Source organism: Bos taurus, chromosome 13 (genome assembly GCF_002263795.3).
Source record: "Bos taurus isolate L1 Dominette 01449 registration number 42190680 breed Hereford chromosome 13, ARS-UCD2.0, whole genome shotgun sequence".
NCBI lineage: Eukaryota > Metazoa > Chordata > Mammalia > Artiodactyla > Bovidae > Bos > Bos taurus.
This window is the reverse complement of record NC_037340.1, coordinates 31398585-31418246: the sequence shown is the minus strand read 5'-3', so window position 1 is coordinate 31418246 and position 19662 is coordinate 31398585. Positions and strand designations below refer to the sequence as shown.

At 42.9% G+C, this 19662-nt stretch overlaps 1 protein-coding gene across 1 annotated transcript in view; it reads left to right on the top strand.

Moving 5' to 3' along the window:
• CUBN (cubilin) overlaps positions 1–19662 on the top strand; it is a 259194-nt gene that overhangs the window by 117350 nt on the left and 122182 nt on the right. The window contains exons 29-31 of the mRNA NM_001192575.1: positions 820–1001; positions 5595–5769; positions 7432–7601. Coding sequence (NP_001179504.1) covers positions 820–1001; positions 5595–5769; positions 7432–7601 — 527 coding nt within the window. The remainder of the gene's footprint in view (positions 1–819; positions 1002–5594; positions 5770–7431; positions 7602–19662) is intronic.

The window sequence follows — 19662 nt, the reverse complement described above, 5'->3', positions numbered from 1 at the left end:
TATTGTCTCCATAGTTTTGCCTTTTCCAGAATGCCGTCATACCATCAAAATGATGCAATACATAGCTTTTCCAGTCTTTCACTTCTTAATACACATAGACATTTCCCCCATGCTTTGTGATGGCTTGATAGTCCATTTGTGGTTAGTGTTGCAAAATAGCCCATGTCTAGGAGGACTACAGGTTATTTACCTAATGCAGCTGCTGAAGGACACCTTGACTGCTTCCAAGTTATAGCAATTAAGAATAAGGATGCTATGAACATCTATGTGAAGGCTTTTTGTAGACTTATATATATATATATTTTATTTACTAGAGTCTCTCATACAAAGGTAAAGATTTTTAACACTTAGCATTCCACATCTTAGGTCCGAAAGAACTTAAACATAATGTATTAGATACAAGCAAACTGAAGATCAAGTGACCTAGTATTGATTGTTTACAATCAATACAATGTACCTCCTACTGGGAGGATTCTTTTCTCTTACTGGGAAACTGTCACCTAAATATAATGAAGAAAATCTATTAGAATGACATTTTGAAAATATTACCAAAGATTTGACATGGTGAGCATAAGGACTGAGAATTATTGCACCAAGTGATATAATCAATTTTTTAAAACTAATAATAATAAAAAATAGAAGCTGTAGCCATGATATTTTTCTCATTGTTTTATAACTGCTCATTATAATTTTATTATGACTTTTTTTCCCATAAATTAGGCATTGTGCATTTTCAGTTATGTTTTATATAGTTGGATTTTTGAATTTTTTCCAGTGGCTGATGCCCTCTGAACTGACTGAGTCTTGTGGTTTTCACAGGTTGTGGTGGAGAGCTGTCTGGGGACACGGGCTCCTTCAGTAGCCCCGGGTACCCTAACAGGTACCCCGCCAACAAGGAGTGTATCTGGTACATTCATACAGCCCCTGGGAGTAGCATTCAGCTCACCATCCACGACTTTGATGTGGAGTATCATGCAAGATGCAACTTTGATGTTCTGGAGGTAGGAATTCAGATTGTTTTTTAGCACGTTACAGGATTTGGGGTAGAACCAGAAATCACTCTGCAAAAATCCCCAAATTCTTTCCAGTGGCCAACAGTGTTCTCTTCTGGATGTTGGGGGGCAGGTAATGTGACTGGGAGGTGGTGCCAGGAAACGGAAAGGAGGGAACCAGGGAACCGGGTGAGGGGGACTGAGGAGGGTGAGCCAAGGAGGGGAGCTGCTGTTGTTGGCAACGTGGGCTTAATCCTGCTATGACCTTCCGAGGTCCCATGAGGTCTGTTCCTCAGAATCACCCTTCTCAGGACACAGGCTGAGGCATTGGTCCCCCATCTCCCATTCGCACTGATGGAGGGTGGCACTTGGGATTATCAGAACCACATACTTCCAGTCTGAGAAAGCTCCCTTGGGAAGGCAGTGGCTGGCAGAGCGTGGAGAAGAGGCGAGTGCTTGGTGGGTGGAGGGGAGCAGGACAGTGAGCCGAGGAAGTGCCTGCAACTGCTCCAATCCTGCTACCAGCACTGTATCACAGATAATGAAGATGGCCTTTGAGGATCAATTATAACCAGCTGTTCGCTGCAGGAATCTAGTCATCAGATAATGTCCAAGGACACGGGAAATTCCTGTCACCTCAACCGTAGGGACTGCATCACGACAAGGTTTAGTATCTGGTAGAACTCAAAACTCCATGAAGGCTGTGTGTCTGTTTTTGTTTTGTTTCTCTGCTATACCCTGGGGCCATAGAGCACTTGGCAGATAGTAAACACCTGATGTCTATTTGTGGGATAAATGAAAATCTCCAAGCTTCTGACTGCCATGCAGTGATAATGTACATTTATTGTGATTGCAAAGGGAATCCAACCTCCATTTTCCCACTTGAACGTTAACTAATCCTGGGAGGTAAGAGGGGAATTCTGTCCCCCTTTTACTGCTGTCAAAACAGAGGGTCAAAAAGGTCAAAAAGGATTTTTCCACAACCTTAAGGACAGCGAGTGGAAGAGCTAAGAACTGAACCTACCCACCACTGCACAGTCCACATCAGCCAGTGTCAAAAGACAGAGGTGGGCAAGACACTGAAATGAGCGTGTGTTTATAGGACTTCACAGGAAACTTTAACACTTGAAAACCTTAATTACAAACCGAGTTGTCTCCTTGAAAAGACATGGGGTTCTCAAATCATGCCTTCCCTGAGTGGGCTCAGAGTCAGCAGGAATGGCACTTAGCAGCTCAAGTCTGTGCAGAGGAGGCCGATGCTGCAGAAAGTGACAGAACAAGGGCATCCTTGGGTTCAGCCCAGACCCTCGTCTTCACGTAAGTCCTGCTGCCCAGTCACAACTCTATCTCAGAAGAGGACCAGGTTCTGTGGCGGAGAGAGCAAAGTGGCTCCCGAAATTGATGAAATTCAGCACTCAGAGTGTGAAGTAGAAATAAGGCTCCATGTGGAAGGTTGAAATGCTCCCTCCTGCTGACAAGAATCCTCAGTTGCAGGAACCCTCTTAACTGATACAAAGGGCTGGCTGCGGGGTTTTCCGCAGTAATGTGAAATGTTCCTCACCCTTCATTTTCATATTCCAAAGCCCATGTGATTGCTGCCCACTTGGCAGAATGTAAATGGGTTCATTGTGCTTTGGTTTGGTCACACCCAGTACATGAGAAGGCAAAGGGCAGACCTGATCCCTGCGAGCAGCCTCAGGGGACAGAGCGACAAACAAGGCCCCTGGGCAGCAGTGTTCAAGCAAGATCCCCACAGAAAACTGGAAGAAGAGGCTGCAGTTTGCTGGGGACTTAGTTTTATCCAGACAAGGTGGTTTCACGTGTTCCATCAAACCAGGATTTGAGGGTATACTTTGAAGCCCTTAAATATTTGGGAAAATTTTTTTAAGACTAAAGTGAGTAACTCTTGCTGTAACACTAAAGTGAGTAACTGACTTGCTCTCCTAAACCTTGTTTGACATCTCTGCAGATGCTCAAGAAAGTGCTGTCATCAATCTGGGTTAATTTCTGGAAAAAAAAAAAAAAAGAATTTTTTCCATCCCTCAGCACATGGATGCTGATAACATGTTATCAACAGGTTTCATTTTACCCCTGGCGGGTGTGTGGCATGAAAACACCGCCGGCTTTCTCCACCCATCTGCCCTCCCTCACATCCTCCTCTCTTGTTCTGAGCATAACCCAGTGGGTCTTGCTGTCACCAGGTATGGGCTTACTTGGGTTTCCCCTGATTTAACCAGAGCCGATGGATTTTTCTCTCAAAAACCAGTGTCCAAAGAGCGGCCAGTTGCATTAAGCAGCAGCCCTTTGGTTACTCATAACTCTGGAATGCTGACTTGATTGTAACAATAAATGGAGCTAACAGAGCAGAAAGAAATGTTCAAAACAGATTAAAACCGTAGGCTTTGAAATGCTTTCTATCCTGAGCATTGGCTAAAAACACATGTTTTAATCTCTGATCATCAGGCCAATTCTTTTCCCCACAACGTTGAGTCACACGCTGCAATCCAGCGGACCACACCCTGACATTCTTTCCATCATTTTCCTCTTTTGAAGAGTCATGTGCTAACCATAGGTTTTATTCGTGGAAGTGAAAAGTACCGTTCTTTTGTTTCGGTTAGAGAAACACTGGCCAATTCCACTTCAGTCTCTGAGAAAGGAGCCTAAAGGGGCACAGTGCAGAAAAGGAAAGCCACCCCTCAGTGCAAAAAAAACCCCAGACAATCGCTGGTTTTTCCTCCACTGTCTTTGTGAGCCTGACCCAGTAAGAGGAGAAGCGCAGAACGAAAGCGGCAGTGCTCACCCTTCTGGAGGCTTCTAGGCCCAGCCGACTCATTCCTGTTATGTTTGTGATCTCAAGGGGACCCTGAGCAGGGAAAGCAGAATATTTTGCTGACGTGCAAGTTTTCTTTGTTAGAACTAAACCCTTACACTCAGTGCGCTGTCCAAATATGTGCTGCTTGTGGGGCCAACAACTGGAAGCTCAGGCTGTGGGTTTCAGGCTCTGAGCTCTGCGCCCTGGGCCAGGGAGCAGGGGACTCTCAAGGATGCTAAACCAGCAGCAGTGTGGTTTCTGCCCTTTGCCTGTGTGTACGTGTAAAGGGCCACACAGGCCTCTTCCTCCAGACCCCCTCCGATGGGACTGAGGGGGTCGGGCAAACAGCGCTCCTCCTGAGGAAAACCAGCACCAAGCAGCCTGCTCGCTTCATTCCTCTGCAATTACAGCTCTTGTGCTCGGCCCTCCTGAAACAGCGGCCTCATTCATTTTGGCCTGTCCCGCATGGCTGGGGGGAATTAATCAGACAAAGAAATCATTATGGATTCAAATCACACGCTCCTCACCGAAAGTAGGCTGCTTGTTCTCTCCTTCTCTGGAGAACACTCGAGTGATGCCCGCGTCAGTCAGCAGCCGCCCTGGGGTGGGCAGGGGCATGGGCCTGAGGATGGGGAGAAACTCAGGGTGGGAGAGCCACGCAGATGCAGGGGGCGAGGGGGCGGGGAGGGCATGGAGCCACGCTTTTCCAATTCTAACCTGAGTCTAGATTTAAATGGATGTTCTCGTGAAGGAGAGGGAAGGGCCCAGATACCAGCATGCCTGAAAACTGTCAGCAAAAAATTGGTCATTCTTCTACACATTCAAGTTTGGCAAGACTGAAAGTAGGGTCTCTGCATCTTTGTGTGATTCTTGTCTTCTTCATCTGCATACCCCAGCCCCCCACACACTGATTATCCAAGGGGCCCTTGAGAAGCCTGTGTGAGAGGCAGCCTGGGCCCTCATCTCCCCCTCTACTGGGCGGGGCTACACGTCCTGCAAGATACTGGACATGCAGCCCAGAGGACACATGGGGGAGTAATGTGTCACTGGGGTATCAGGTCCAGTGAGACAAATAGTTGCAAGTTGGAGGAGCTGAGGAGGTCTGAGGACAAGTGAGAATGACATAGTGGGGCAGAGACCTGGTGATTGCTGAGCAGAAAGTGAATATTCTTCATCTTGCTCCTGGGAGTGGCCAGGCTCTGGGAGGAAATACAGAGAGCTCTGTAGGACTCCCTCCTGAGGACACCACAGAACACCCTGATAGAGGTTACATTTTCAGTCTCTCTGAAGGAGCAAAAGTTTCATATTAAATCCTAATCTGAAATATTCAGATTGCAAATAGAAAATCCTAAAAATGTAGCAGGGTGATCAATAGTCTTCAATGAACAAACAAAATGGCTTTGTGCTCAGACTATTCCCATGTGCCCAGAAGAATTAGCAAATCAGACGTGATGCTGGACTATCTGCAGTGCCTCTGCCAAAGAAAGCAGGAAATCCTATGCAGACTGGAAAAATTGAAGAGGCGCGATAAGAAGGTTCTGGAGTTATCTCCTCAGTTCAGCTCTACAGTTCTGTCTGATGGAACAAGCCAGCATTTTGTGGGTGGTTGAACCTGGGTGTTCCAAGGGCAGAGGGAATGCCTTTGAAAATCTAACTCAAGTTTATAGCTCCTGCCCACCCAGGGTGGCTGAGATTTCACTCTCTACTAATAATATTATAGAATCCAAAGGCTAGTAGTTATAATTGCTTACATATCTCTCTCAAGTTCTTTCTTCTCCATCCCATCGTAGATCTATGGAGGTCCTGATTTCCACTCACCCAGGATAGCCCAGCTGTGTGTGCAAAGATCATCTGAGAATCCCATGCAGGTCTCCAGCACTGGAAATGAGCTGGCCATCCGGTTTAAGACTGACAGTTCCATAAATGGGAGAGGCTTCAATGTCTCATGGAGAGCAGTCCCTGGAGGTGGGTGAACCAAGGAGGTATCACTAAATTCTTCAGTTGAACCTTTATTTAAAATTTCATGACATATTTAGAGAGTGCTATGAAGGCTACATCCTCTATTACTACTCTGACTTCCCTAATAGGGAGCATTGCTTTGGAATATACATTTCCCTAAAAAACACGATGGAGTTTAACTTCCCAAGAGTCACCTCGTGTGTGAAAACCAGCCAATGCAAGTATGCACTTCCATGGTAAAAGCAGAAGCAGGATGGTTGGTTAGACTCACTTGATCCCCGTGGGATTTCTGCTTGTTTACCAGCCACAATTTGGGCATTAGTAAAGTGGTAAATTACTTTATGCCATGTGTGTGGATGCTTATTAAATACCCAAACTGTAAATGTGAAATTTGCCAATTCCTAGAAATTATTACCTTTTGTTATATAGTGACTTTCTGCCCAAGATCTTAGGCTGTCTAAATAAATGGTTGCAGATTTTTAAACATAAAGTATTAATGCACAACTCTGAGCAGATGTTAATTGATACAACTACTAATTAAAGCAATGTTTACTGAACGCTTGCTCTGTGTCAGGCACTTTTCTAACTATTCCACAAAGACTGTCTTGTTTAATCTTCACAACCACCCACTAAAGGAAGTTCATTTCTTATCCTCATCTTACTAATGAGGAAATTGAAGCTTAGAGAAGTTAGTGGCCTGTCCAAAATCACACAGCTAAAAAATGTAAAAGCAAAGATATGACTCCAGGCTGCCTTATGGTCCTGCTTCTGCAGGTCAAAGGTAATACAGTAAGTTTATTAGGTCTTTCCTAAAGTTAATGATTCATGAATTTAATAAAAAATTATATTTACATAGTGTTTAGATTACCCCAAAATGATTCTCAGTTTTCAGAAAACAGCACTGAATTTTCCCTTTCTGGTTTATATTGTCATAAATCTGAGAAATGGTGGGTCACAAAATTAGACATTGATAGGTATTTGATTACATCATAGGAATTAAAAAACTTAATGGCTGTGCAAAGTCCAGAGTATCAAATTTTTAAAATTAGATGTTAAATTATTTGTAAAATTGTATACTGTTGAATTGGGCTTACCTGGTAGCTCAGATGGTAAAGAATCTGCCTGCAATGCAGGAGACCCAGTTCAATCTCTGGGTCAGGGAGATACCCTGAGAAGAGAATGGCTACCCACTCTAGTGTTCTTGTCTGGAGAATTCCATGGACAGAGGAGCCTAGAGGGCTACAGTTCATGGTGTAGCAAAGAGTCGGACATGACTGAACAACTAACACTCATACTTCACACTACTGAATTATCAAAATTCTTAGAACCAGATGTGTTATTCTTAAAGTATGTTATACTTTCAGAAAACAATGAAGAGGCATTTCATGGCTTTATGAAGACTTGATTTTATTTGCATTATTTTTCAATATTTTGAAAATAATGTGTGGCATCAGTATTTAAAGTATTTGAAGTCTTAGACACCCTTCTTAGTTTTGTTGGAATGCATAAAATAATAGTGAGTATTTAGCTCTTCAGAATGTTTACCAAAGACCACATTAAAATGGTGGTCAAACAAAGTAGCATGTTCTTCTCTGCTCCCAGATAACGGTGAAAAGTTTTGTGCATCAGAGATTCCTCTTATTATTGCATTGGGTCTTTCATCCACAGGTTGTGGTGGCATTTTCCAGGCTCCCAGTGGAGAGATCCATTCTCCAAATTACCCCAGTCCTTATAGGAGCAACACTGAATGTACTTGGGTCATTCAAGTGGAAAAACATCACCGTGTTCTCTTGAACTTCACTGACTTTGACCTTGAACCTCAGGACTCTTGTGTTTTGGTAAGTGACACAAATCTCAAGCATTGTCTCTGGTCAAACCTCTGTCGAAACACTGCCATGTCAAAACAGAGCACGTTTAGTGGATGTGTTGGCTAGGGATGTTTTCCATGTCAAATCATGGGAAACTCAACTATTAGCAACTTAAAATACAAGCACATTTATTTCTTACCTAAACACAAACCGCAAAGCGTCGGACACGACTGAGCGACTGAACCGCACTGAAACACAAACCAGGAGGTTTGTTTAACAGCCCAGTCTCTGCTCTACCACTCTTAGTGAAATGACTTTTCATTTTGTGTTTGTTACCTCTTGGTCCAAAACTGGCTGCAGCAGTTCCAAATACCCTGAGTTCAAATCTGAAGGAGAAGGAGTAGTGTTAGTTGTTTCCATCTTTTTTTTTCAATCAGGCAAGCAAAATTTTTACAGAAGCCCCCTTACAGATAATTGGCCAGAATTGGCTGCAAGAAAGATTAAGAAAGTGTAGTGGATTATGATAGTGAATTGATCAGAGCCACTTTCAGTCTATTATTATTAACTCTCTGAGGGTTCTCTCAAGGTTTCACTTTTCTTGAGCTCAGGATATCTTGATCTGCTGCTTGAACAAATCAGTTCGGGAACAGACTAGATGGTGAGATAGAGCAGAGGAGAAGAGCTATGGCTGTTAGTTGATTCAAAAACTTTCCATCACTGTCAACAACTTTAATACATTTTCACCTGAAACTAACGCCTAATGTGAGAGGGAATTAGGTTGTATTTTGAAACTTTATTTTCTTTACAAAAGATTTTCCATCTTTTATTTGTATTTAGAAAAATCTCATTCAAATATAAACCAGATCCTCTTGGCTAGTGGATCTTTCTGTTTTAGTTTCCTGGCAGTTTCTTATACAAATTCCAACTTGCTAGCTTTCAAATTTAACTCAGGAAAATTCAAAAGTTGTTTCATAACTTTCAAAGTAGTCCAGTCTAATGGAATGGTTTCGAGAATTATTTTACAAGATTAAATCATTAATCTACTTCAAAGTTCAATTGATTTATGGCTATGTATTAACCTTTTAACATGTGTCTTCAGAGTCTAAATTGGCAAAGCCTTATACGAACTTAAGGTGTAGGGCATCCACTTTCCATAATGGTAACTCTCCTGAAAAGGACAATTTTAAAAATTTGAATGCTGTTTTACAGTGTTTTCCTAATGCAACAGGAACTCACAAGGGTAGTGTGAAGTTTCTGAGTTAGTATCTGATAGAGGTATGAGCCTGGTATTTGAGACTGCTTTTGCCTTTGGGCACTTGCTGATCCAGAAGGAGTTAGCAGCATTTCTGAGAACTTTTCAGGGCAAAGGGGAACAAGACTTGTGTCCAGATCTGAATGGGGTAAGAGTACTGATTAAACATCCTGAATCGTAGATAGAATGGAAGTAAAACAGTCTTCACAAAGACCACATCCCAGCTTCCAGTCACCTGAGTGGCCCCCAAATCTGAAGCTATAGGATGAGAGCAACCTTGCATCACTAATGCATCCAGGCCTTGAACATCTGACCAAAGCATTTTAAACTCTGCTTCAAAGGGAGATAAAAATCATTCCAGACTTCATTTCTACCAGTAATTTTCATATGCAAAGCAAGCAAATTATCAAAGATATTCATATACGTGAGGGATGATGTACTATAAATGAGATACAACATGAATAACAGACAATGGAAATAAACACACTGATATGCCAGGTGCTAAAATTATCAGGCACACAGCTTACTAAGCAACTATGCTTACTAAGATTATGGAGATAAAAGTCAAACTTAAACCTTCTGACAAAGACTGCAAATCGTAAACAGTAACATTGCAAATTGAAAAATACTGAAAATTTAAAAAGTGGATAAATGCAAAAGCTGAAATTAAGATCTCAGTGGAAGGATTTGGGGTTTTTTTGTTTGTTTTATGTTAGACAAATTAGAGATGAAGAGAGAACAAGTGATAGCAGAAGAATCTACCCAGAAAAAATATATATATAAGCAAAGGATGAAAAATACAGAACAGAGGTTAAGATATATATAGGATACATATAAAAGATGTAACATACATTGATAAATGGAGTAGTAGCAATATTTGAAGAACTAATGACTAAGGCTTTTCTAAAACTAATGAAAGACATCCGTTTATAAAACCAAGAATGCCAAGGAACCCAAACAGCCAAGCAAGATACATAGAAAGACATACTTACCTAAAAAAACTTCAAGATTTTAATCTAAAAGATCAAGAAAAAAAGATTACAATCAGCCAGGGGAATTGGTGAGTGGGGGAACAAAGTATCTTTTAGGAAGTGGCAGACTGAGTGCTGACTTTTCAGCAGTGATGATTGAAAGGGAAAAAGAGATGGTATTTTAAATTTGGAGCAATAAAATAACTACCAACCAGGAACTCTGTACTCTCTTAAAATAACCGTTAAATATGAAGGCGGTGAAACAATCCATTGAAACAGTAGAGGTGCCTTCAAGAGAAGTTTGAATGGACCAGAGACATCTTGTCTACCTTACAGTTGTGCCTCTGGTGGGTACTTCTCCATCTCTTTCTCCCTCCTGCAGTCTATTTGGTTCTAGGTACAGTTTCTTCTCTCTGGTAAAGTCCATAATACATACAATTCAATAAACAAATGTATGTGAAGAAAATAAAGCCTAGGTCAAAGGCACACCCAGCATGGTGGCCCCGTTTCCCCTTCTGTGGCCGTGAGTAGGATTTTCCACCTATTTATTACATAATATATAAATACACAGACTGGGTTTTCTAGTAACCGTGGCTGTATCTCAGCATGCAGCTGGGCTTGACTTCATAAAATGTAGTGAGAGGAAACAAAAATGAGGATGTAAAACCTCAAATATGATCTGGTCTTTAGGCATGAAGATAAGAAAATGAATCCTCATACTGGTCCTGGGAGGAGTCCAGTCTGGCAGATGTGCTAAAATACAAAATGTAATAGTCCACACAGGTTGTCAGGATCAGGGCATTCTGTGTGAAGTAGCTGGGGTCTCCCAGCCAGTAGGGGGATGGAGTATCAGAAGCAGATGCTGATAAGCCCTTGAGCCATACTTGGATGTAAAAAGTGAACTGCACCAGCAGTGTGGGACACCATAGCGCCATGGTTAAGAACTTAGCTCTCCCTGGTGCTGAGCCTGGATTTTGCCACTTTTAGCTGTGACGTCCGGGAGAAAGCTAGTCTTTCAGCTTCAATTTCCTTAATCTGCAATGGGGGCAGTATGAGTAACCATGTCAGATTTGTTGTTGGGATATTTAAGATCATATAGGTGATCTGCTTGTCACACAGCAAGCCCTCCCCCCAGGGCTTCCCTGGTGGCTCATTGGTGAAGAATCCACCTGCCAATGCAGGAGACATGGGTTTGATCCCTGGTCTGGGAAGATCCCACATACCGCAGAGCAGTTAAGCCTGTGCATAACAACTATTGAGCCTATGCTCTAGAGCCCAGGAGCTGGCACTAACACAGAAGTGGATGGAATCCTATAGAGGAGTATTTTTTAAAGAAGAAGGGATCAAGTAAACCCTTGGCCCTAAACTACCATTTAGGAGGAAGATGGGCTTCCCTGTGGCTCAGAGGTAAAGAACCTGGCTGCAATGCAGGAGACACAGGAGACATGAGTTTGATCCCTGGGTTGAGATGATCCCCTGGAAAAGGAAATGGCAACCCACTCCAGTATTCTTGCCTGGAAAATTCATGGACAGAGGAGCCTGAAGGGCTACAGTCCATAGTGTCACAAAAGTGTCAGACATGACTTAGCAAGTAAACGACAACGGGGAGAAACAGAAGACAAGGACACTGAGCATTACCCAAAAAGACGGGAGGAGAAGCAGAAGAGAGTGGTAGCACAGGAACTAAAAGTGAAGTCAGTTTTCAAGAGTGGGTGGGCAAAGGGACCAAGTCCAGCAGAGGTCAACCAGGACGAGGCTGAAAGGAAGCCCCTGGATTCAGTCTTTGATGACCTTGTAAGGAGCAGGACTGGTGGAGGTGGTGTTGGAAAACTCCAGATTACAGTGGGTTTAGAGATACAGGAGCTTCTTAGCTTTTTCTCAGAACAGTGGACATGAATGGTAGAGAAGGATAAAGGGTAATAGCCTATGGGAGGCAGGACCCATGGAAAGTTGTTATTATTATTTTTAGTTGTGAAGGAGCTTAAGCATACCTGGACTGCAGGGTGCTGGTCACAAAAGAGCAGCTGAGTATAAGACGTAAATGGAGGAATTGATGAAGTCAGTTACCAGGGCAGAGACCTTAGGAAGGACCTGACTGGTTCCGTAAATTTCATATTTTCAGAATGAGAAATTTGAACTTGTGGCCAACTGTAAGATTTCTTTTCAGATTGGCAAATTTATTTATATTTAAAATTGTATAAATCATACACAAGCTAAGTCATTTTTGTTTATCCAATTTGTAATTCACTTCCACAAAAAGAGGGCTTCCCTGGTGGCTCATATGGTAAAGAATCTGCCTTCAATGCAGGAGACCGGGGTTCGATCGCTGGGTTGAGAAGATTCTCTGGAGAAGGGCATGGCAACCCACCCTAGTATTCTTGCCTGGAAAATTCCATGGACAGAGGAGCCTGGCTGGCTAGTTCATGGGGTCACAAAGAGTTGGACACGACTGAGTGACTAACACTTTACTAAAAGATAAAGAAATGTGAAAAAGGACTATTCAGATAAGTTGGGTGTAGATAGAGTTGTCAAGTGGACCCAATTATGGGAGTAAGAGGTTTGGACACGGCAGGCAATGTACTGGAAAGGCTGGGAGCTTGGCTTCAAGTATTACTGAGCTGTCCAGGGGTTCATGAAGGCAGGCATTGAGGCACCAGCCATCGCTCTTTATAGCTAGATGGACACTGGATGTGAAATGTCCCTAAAAGTCCAATATCTTACATAATATCTCTGTAGTCTAAGTTCATACAAAGCTAGTCATTCATTGTGGATACAGTCAAGTTAATATCTTAGTTCTGCTACTTAGAGTCATTAGTAAAGAGAAAAATATTCAACTGCCAATGATGTTGCCAGATAATGTTTGTGTTCATGGATTTTTAATAGATCTCAAGTGTATTATTCAATACCAAAGTAAATTATGCTTGAATGGGGCCAGCCATCAGGCTTTTAAGCTTTCTTTAACAATTTGGATTGTCAGAAGTGGAAATATCCTTTTTAACAGTCATTGTGTTTATTGAATACATAGAATGTTAAGATTAAAAGAGGAGAGGTTAGAGATAATTTACTGTCATCTGCTTATTTTAAAAATAAGAAAATTTTGGTGCAAACAGGTCAGGATTAAGACCAGGTAGAAATTAATATCTGGAGAAGGCAATGGCACCCCACTCCAGTATCTTGCCTGGAAAATTCCATGGACAGAGGAGCCTGGTGGGCTGCAGTCCATGGGGTTGCTAAGAGTCGGACATGACTGAGCGACTTCACTTTGACTTTTCACTTTCATGCATTGGAGAAGGAAATGGCAACCCACTCCAGCGTTCTTGCCTGGAGAATCCCAGGGATGGGGGAGCCTGGTGCGCTGCCATCTATTGGGTCGCACAGAGTCGGACACGACTGAAGCAACTTAGTAGCAGCAGCAGTAGCAGCAGAAATTAATATCAGAACCAACACTACAATGCAAGCAAGCCTAAGTAAGAGTAAGTATTTTGGTAGAATATAACAATTGTGGTCTATCTGCAGAAGACTGAGTCACAGGATAAAGCACAACTGAAAAAATAGGAGGAGATAAAACAAGGGTTACTTTGGAACCATTCAGAACTTTTTCAGATGAACCCATACTTCATTTATTAATTTTGGGAAAAATGTTAGGATCTCAAACATGAATTCCAAAGTGGGTTTCCTTTGAAGTCAGTGGTCTGCATTCCATCAATCCATTTGGTCTTTGGTGTCCACTGTGTATGAGACTCTACCAGGAAGTCATGTCCAGGTTCAGCACCACCACTAACTCTCCATGGGCTGGGGATGCTAGTTTGCTCATTTATCAAATCAAGTGCCTGGGGAACCAGCAGAAAGAGGAGACCTTGGGGAGAGGATCCAGTTCTGAGTTGTGTTTGAAGAGGAGAATAAGGGAGGAGTTGGAGAAACAGACTCAAAGGGGCAGGTGATGTCAGTAGTGGATCCATCCCGGAGGTCACAGTCTGACTCCTCAGCTTCCGTTCATCCTCTGGGGCACAAGTCCATCGGCAGTGGTGGAGGGGTCCTCTCCACACTTGTTCAGAAGAGAGCTCTTCTTGAGGGAGGTCTCGTCTCCAGAGGTCCCCAGTGGACACAGTGTAAACCCAAGGGAGCCCCAAAGCCCCTCACTCTGGCTGCAGGGAACTAGAGGCACAATTTTCAGCATGTAGAAGAAACCGATGAAATGGAACAACAGAACAGCAATACACAGCCTCCATCCCATTTCACGGAACCCGCAGCGGCAGTGTTTGCCAGAGGATCGATCTGTGTGATGCATGAATGACTACCAGATGCATGGCTGAACACAGGAATATGGAAACTGTTGTCATCTCTGCTCTTACAACGATCAGTGCCTCAGTGGAAAATTGAAGACGGCACATTTGGGAGTGTGTTGAGTGGAATTCACCTCCTGGCACAATTATTGATATTCAATCTCAATCTTTTGAGCCACATGAGAAGAACTTAGATAACATTGCAGGAGCATGTCTTCTAGAATTTCATGCTGCTCTAATGAAAACAAGAGAGAAACTGGGTTTTTTGACTGCTATTGAAATGGTGATGGCATCGTGGGGAAACTCATCAGAAAGCTCAGTTTATATTCAGGTTTCAACTAATTTGGTGATACCAGTGCACTTTCTGCTCAGTCCCTTTGAGTGCCCGGCGTCGTTAACCTCTGGCTTCCCTCGATGACACACTGTGAGCCTTTCTTGCTCAGGCGACAGCAGGACCCACCGGCTGAGCAGAACTCTGTACAGTCAGCATGAACACGGCCCCATTAGGTTTCCTTTCACGAAGGCCGAGGATTAAAGTGACCTCCGACCAACAGCTTAATTGCTTAATTAGAGGCTCTCTCCGGAGCCTTAAACTCACGTAGCTCTGAGAGCTCTTATTGATCTCGGAGAAATGCAGCAGTAGCGCGGCGTGAGATGAGAGGGGAAGGAGGGCAGCTGGGCAGCAGGACGACTGGCCCCAGAGACTCTGGCTTCTGATTCCAGCATCCTCTTTGCTCAGCACAATGGAATGTCCGCCTTGTGAGAACCAGTGGGGAGCAGACGAAAGCGAGCAGCCCACAGCCCTGATCTGGCCTCTCATCTGGAGAAAATATCCTCTAGGGATACAGGACCTAGGACCAAAAAAAATGCAGCACATGTTGAGTCACGGTTTGCTTTCTGAAGCTACTCTAGGAGAAAGAAAGCAAAATGTTGGATTTGAACTAGAGAATACCAGAGCGCCCCAACCCCCAACCCCACCCTAAAGCCACAGTGTTCTGTTTTTGTTCACATTACTTAACATTGAGGCTCAGGGCAGGCGAATGTGAAACACAGTATCTTTGTTTTTATTTTTTAAGACCCTACCTATAATGTGTTTCCTTTGAAAACATTCATTGTTTCTAAAACTGAGCAAAAAGACACAGGGATAAGAGAAGTCAGTGCTTCAAAGAAGCAACTCTTAAACAGTTCTTCTTTAAACATTTATTTTAAAAATAAATCCAGGACAGAAATCAATCTCTTTCCTGTCCTCTCCCTTTTGTATTTTCCCTTTCTCCTTCACTTCTCACCATAGAAAGCTAACTTTCCATTTGAGGATGATTTCTGATAATCTCTGTTAAACATTTTATTTTATAGTTTGCTTTTGGTAACCCATTTAGCCATCTTGCCTCCCGGCGCCAAATGAGTTACCAAAACTGTGCCGGCACTTTACATCCCCAAAGGGAAAAAAATTAATAATAACTGAATTGGAGCCAGTGTCCTTGGGTCTGTGGACCCAAGCTTTGTTTTGAGCTTTGTTTTGTTTGCATTTTAGCTCAGAATCTCTTTAAATTCTTGTTTATTTGTAAGAATAAAATGAGCTTCTTGGGTTTCTTTTCCTACCAACATTTCCAGTCATCTCTGAGTCCCTGCTTGCGACAACTGCAAATTAGCAGAGTTTATTGTCTCCTGTAAACTGTGAAGCTGGAGTGCCACCACGTAGAACAAAGACTCAGGAATAAGAGAGACCCGACACCAGATGTGTGCTGTGAATTTGCGATTTCATTTCAGAGGAGCATAGCTGGAAAATATCACTGACAGAGGAAACGGATGCTTCCTCCCCGTCCCCACCCACAAGAAAAGCTGCTATAATGAGTAATATTTCTATTTCCTTCCTTACCTACATTTATGGCTTTAACAGCTTGGATAATTTCCTGGCAGATTCCCCTCCCTATCACTTAATATTTCCTCGGTCTTGGCACAGCTCCCATTCCCTAATGGGGATTCCATTTGCAGCCATATTAGCTTCTTCTGTATGTATGGCACATGTGGATACATTTCACGGACTCTCATCCTCCACACTGACCTTGCACCCTGATGAGAATGATGTCTTCTGTACCCTTAGATCTTAGCCTCTGCCACACATTTTGACCCCGATAAGCTTCAAAGTAATCCAAGCAGTAGACACATGTTGCGAGAATGAATTAAATAAAGGCTAAAGACCAGGTTAAAAGCATGGGCGAAGTGAGGAAAGAAGCCTTGCTGGTCCAGGGAGGCTGTGTTATACTAGAAAAAGGGCAGGAGTGGATGGAAATCTGGATCTAAGACTGGAGCCAGGAGTTAGGAATCAGGGATTTTGATGTTAGGTTTAGTGATGAAATAGCATCACGACTCAACAGACATGAATTTGAGCAAACTCCAGGAGTTAGTGAAGGACAGAAAAACCTGGTGTGCTGCAGTCCATGGGGTCACCAAGAGTCGGCCACACAATTTTGCAACTGAACAGCAACAACCTGGCCCCTGTACCCTTTGTTCCAGCCTGCTCAGATAACCATGCCAGGAATCCCGCGCATGTGCAGTGGGTGGGATGCATGACAGCTGCCAACCACTCCAGAACCCACCCAGGCCTTGAATGAGACTTTCTGAAATGCCTTTAAGGATGCAAGCTTGTGGGTCCAGAGAAGAGAGACTTGAGTTCAACTCCGTTTCCCAGGATTTTTTTTAAGGAGACTGTGGACATATTACTTTAGCTTCTTAGAATCATAATCTCTCAATATTCTGTTGTCAATGAGTAAAACTTGATTTTTATATTTTTGGTTGTTTAATGATAGTTGATCAGACGTCAGGCAGAGGGGATTTGTATAGTGGCTCCACCCTACCCAGCGTGTGACTGTGAACAAGTTACTTATATCTTCTGAGCCTCAATTCTACCAGCTGCAAATGGAATTGTAAAAAAGAATTTGAAAAAATATACCTAAAGTATTAATCACAGTGTCTGGTACAGATAAGTGTTAGCTATTGCTGCTGATTTTTCTATTACTACTATTTCTAGTTTTGTTACTACTCATGCTATGTTAAAGGTCTTAACTTATCTTTTTTAAAAAACAATATTTATAGATTTCCTGGCTGTGCTGGGTCTTCCTTGCTGCATGCCGGCTTTCTCTAGTTGCAGCAGCGGGGACTCCTCTTTACTGCTGTGTGTGGATTTCTCATTGTGGTGGCTTCTCTTGTTGCGGAGCACAAGCTCTAGGCACGTGTGCTCAGCAATTGTGGAGCACGGGCTTAGCTGCTCCGCTGTATGTGGAATCCTCTGAACCATGGATCCATCAAACCTATGTCCCCTGCATTGGCAGGTGGATTCCCAACCACTGGACCACCAGGAAAGTCCCTTTATCTCACATTTTTGAAAATTATGAACCTTAGATACACAGACCTGGATCCATAATCCCCAGTTCATTGGTAACTATCTTGATTAGTTTATGAGCAGACTCATTTTATCTTAAAGTATTTTTTTAAAAAATCTTAAAATATATATTATAAAATTTTTGCACGCTCTTCAGTGTATCATCTCAGTGAATGTTTTCACTTCATAAGTGGGTTATTCTCATACCATCTAAAAGATTCACAAATGCGTTGCAAAGGAGAAAATGGTAGTGCAGTAAATGAAAATAAAAGCATATTCATATACATTCACAATTTGCATGGAAAGCATAACTCTGAAGTTAAGATGTCATTGGCATACTTTGGGGAATGTAAAACATGCTGTGTGTTTTGCTTTTGAATTAAAATAGTTTCCTTTGCTCCAGTTTATGCTAATTTTAACCCACATATATAGTGGGTTTATTTTCTCCCTGAGGAAGATGAAACTTAATAAAAGAAGAAGATAGATGCAGTAGAAGTACTTTCCCATCTCTACGCACAAACATTCTGAGAGTACTTTTTCAAGTTTCTAGAAATGAAAATGCAAACATTTCTGAGGAAGCTACTGTTCATTTTCCCTTCGCCATGTGTGTGCTGTGACGCTATGAGCGCTGTGTTTCCATGAGGACCACAACTCACCCCATCACCAGGGCGGATCCTGGTGAAGCGGGGCTGTGGGCTGCACTTCTACACGTTGCATTTGGATCAGGCACTCTCCTTGGTTCTCAGTAAGGCAGCACCTGCGATGCTCATCTTTATTCAGTACACTTTACTTTTTTAAAAAAGATTTTTGATGTGGACCACTTTTAAGGTCTTTTTTGAATTTGTTACAGTATTGCTTCTGTTTTATGTTTTTGATTTCTTGGCCACAAGGCATCTGGGATCTTAGCTCCCTGACGTGGGATCAAACCTATGCCCTGTGCATTGGAAGGTGCATTCTTAACCCCAGGACCACCAGAGAAGTCCCTACTCAGTATGATCTTAAAATGGACTGGGATACTCTTCCTTCCTTTTGGGTCGGGTGTTACATTTTAGAAAGCACATTGCATGGTGGTGATTGTTTGGAGACCGAATTAAAGGGGGACACAAATTCAGGCAGGGGGAGTTTCAGGCTGCTGTAGTGACCCAGGCAAGAGGGGATGAAGTCCCACAACAAGACACTTGGTGTGGGGGAGGGGAAGGGGTCCAGGAGACACAGCAGAGGGAGAGCTAACAGAACATAAGGCTCCGTTCCATGGAGGGGATGAGGCAGGAAGTGAAAGGGGCAGGAGGACTTAGGGGGCGGGGCGAGGACTTCAGTTTGAGACAGTGATTTCCATGGTTGATGGGACATACCAGCCGTGTTGTCTGGAATGCAGTTGGATATCTGAGCCTAGAGCTTGGATTGAGGTCTGGACTGTAGTTGCAGATACTGGCCAGCTAACAGATGTCTTGGAGATCTTAAAACAAAAACCGTATCCTGGATAGAGTCCTGTCAGGCAGCAAAAGGCTAGATTAAATGGCATTAATGTCCATCTGGCTTTGATATTGCAGCTCAGTTATATGAAGAGCATATTTTCATGTCTCTGTGTGGGATCACTTATATGTCTGCCTGGCTAAACACATAAACATTTTTAAATATATGCATTATTTAAAATTTTACATGTTCCTCATATCAAATTTCTAAAATACAGAAAAGAAAAAATAAGAAATGGACACCATCTATAATACTGCAAAGCAGAGACAATTAACATTTTGGCTCATTTCCTACAGAAACACACACATGCAAGCACGCGCACCCTTATACCTACATACACAAAGGGAGTTAAGAGAATACTGCACATCATTTTGTATCCTGTCTTTTTCACTTAGTTTATTTAATACATTTCTTCTTAAAAACAGTTTCTTTGGCCCTTTAGTCAGTTACATGAACACCCTAGAATTGAGTTAACCACTAGCTTATTACTGACCACTTGCTGCTGCTGCTAAGTTGCTTCAGTTGTGTCCGACTCTGTGCGACCCCATAGACGGCAGCCCACCAGGCTTCCCCGTCCCTGGGATTCTCCAGGCAAGAACACGAGTGGGTTGCCATTTCCTTCTCCAATGCATGAAAGTGAAAAGTGAAAGTGAAGTCGCTCAGTTGTGTCGGACTCGTAGAGACCCCATGGACTTCAGCCCACCAGGCCCCTCTGTCCATGGGATTTTCCAGG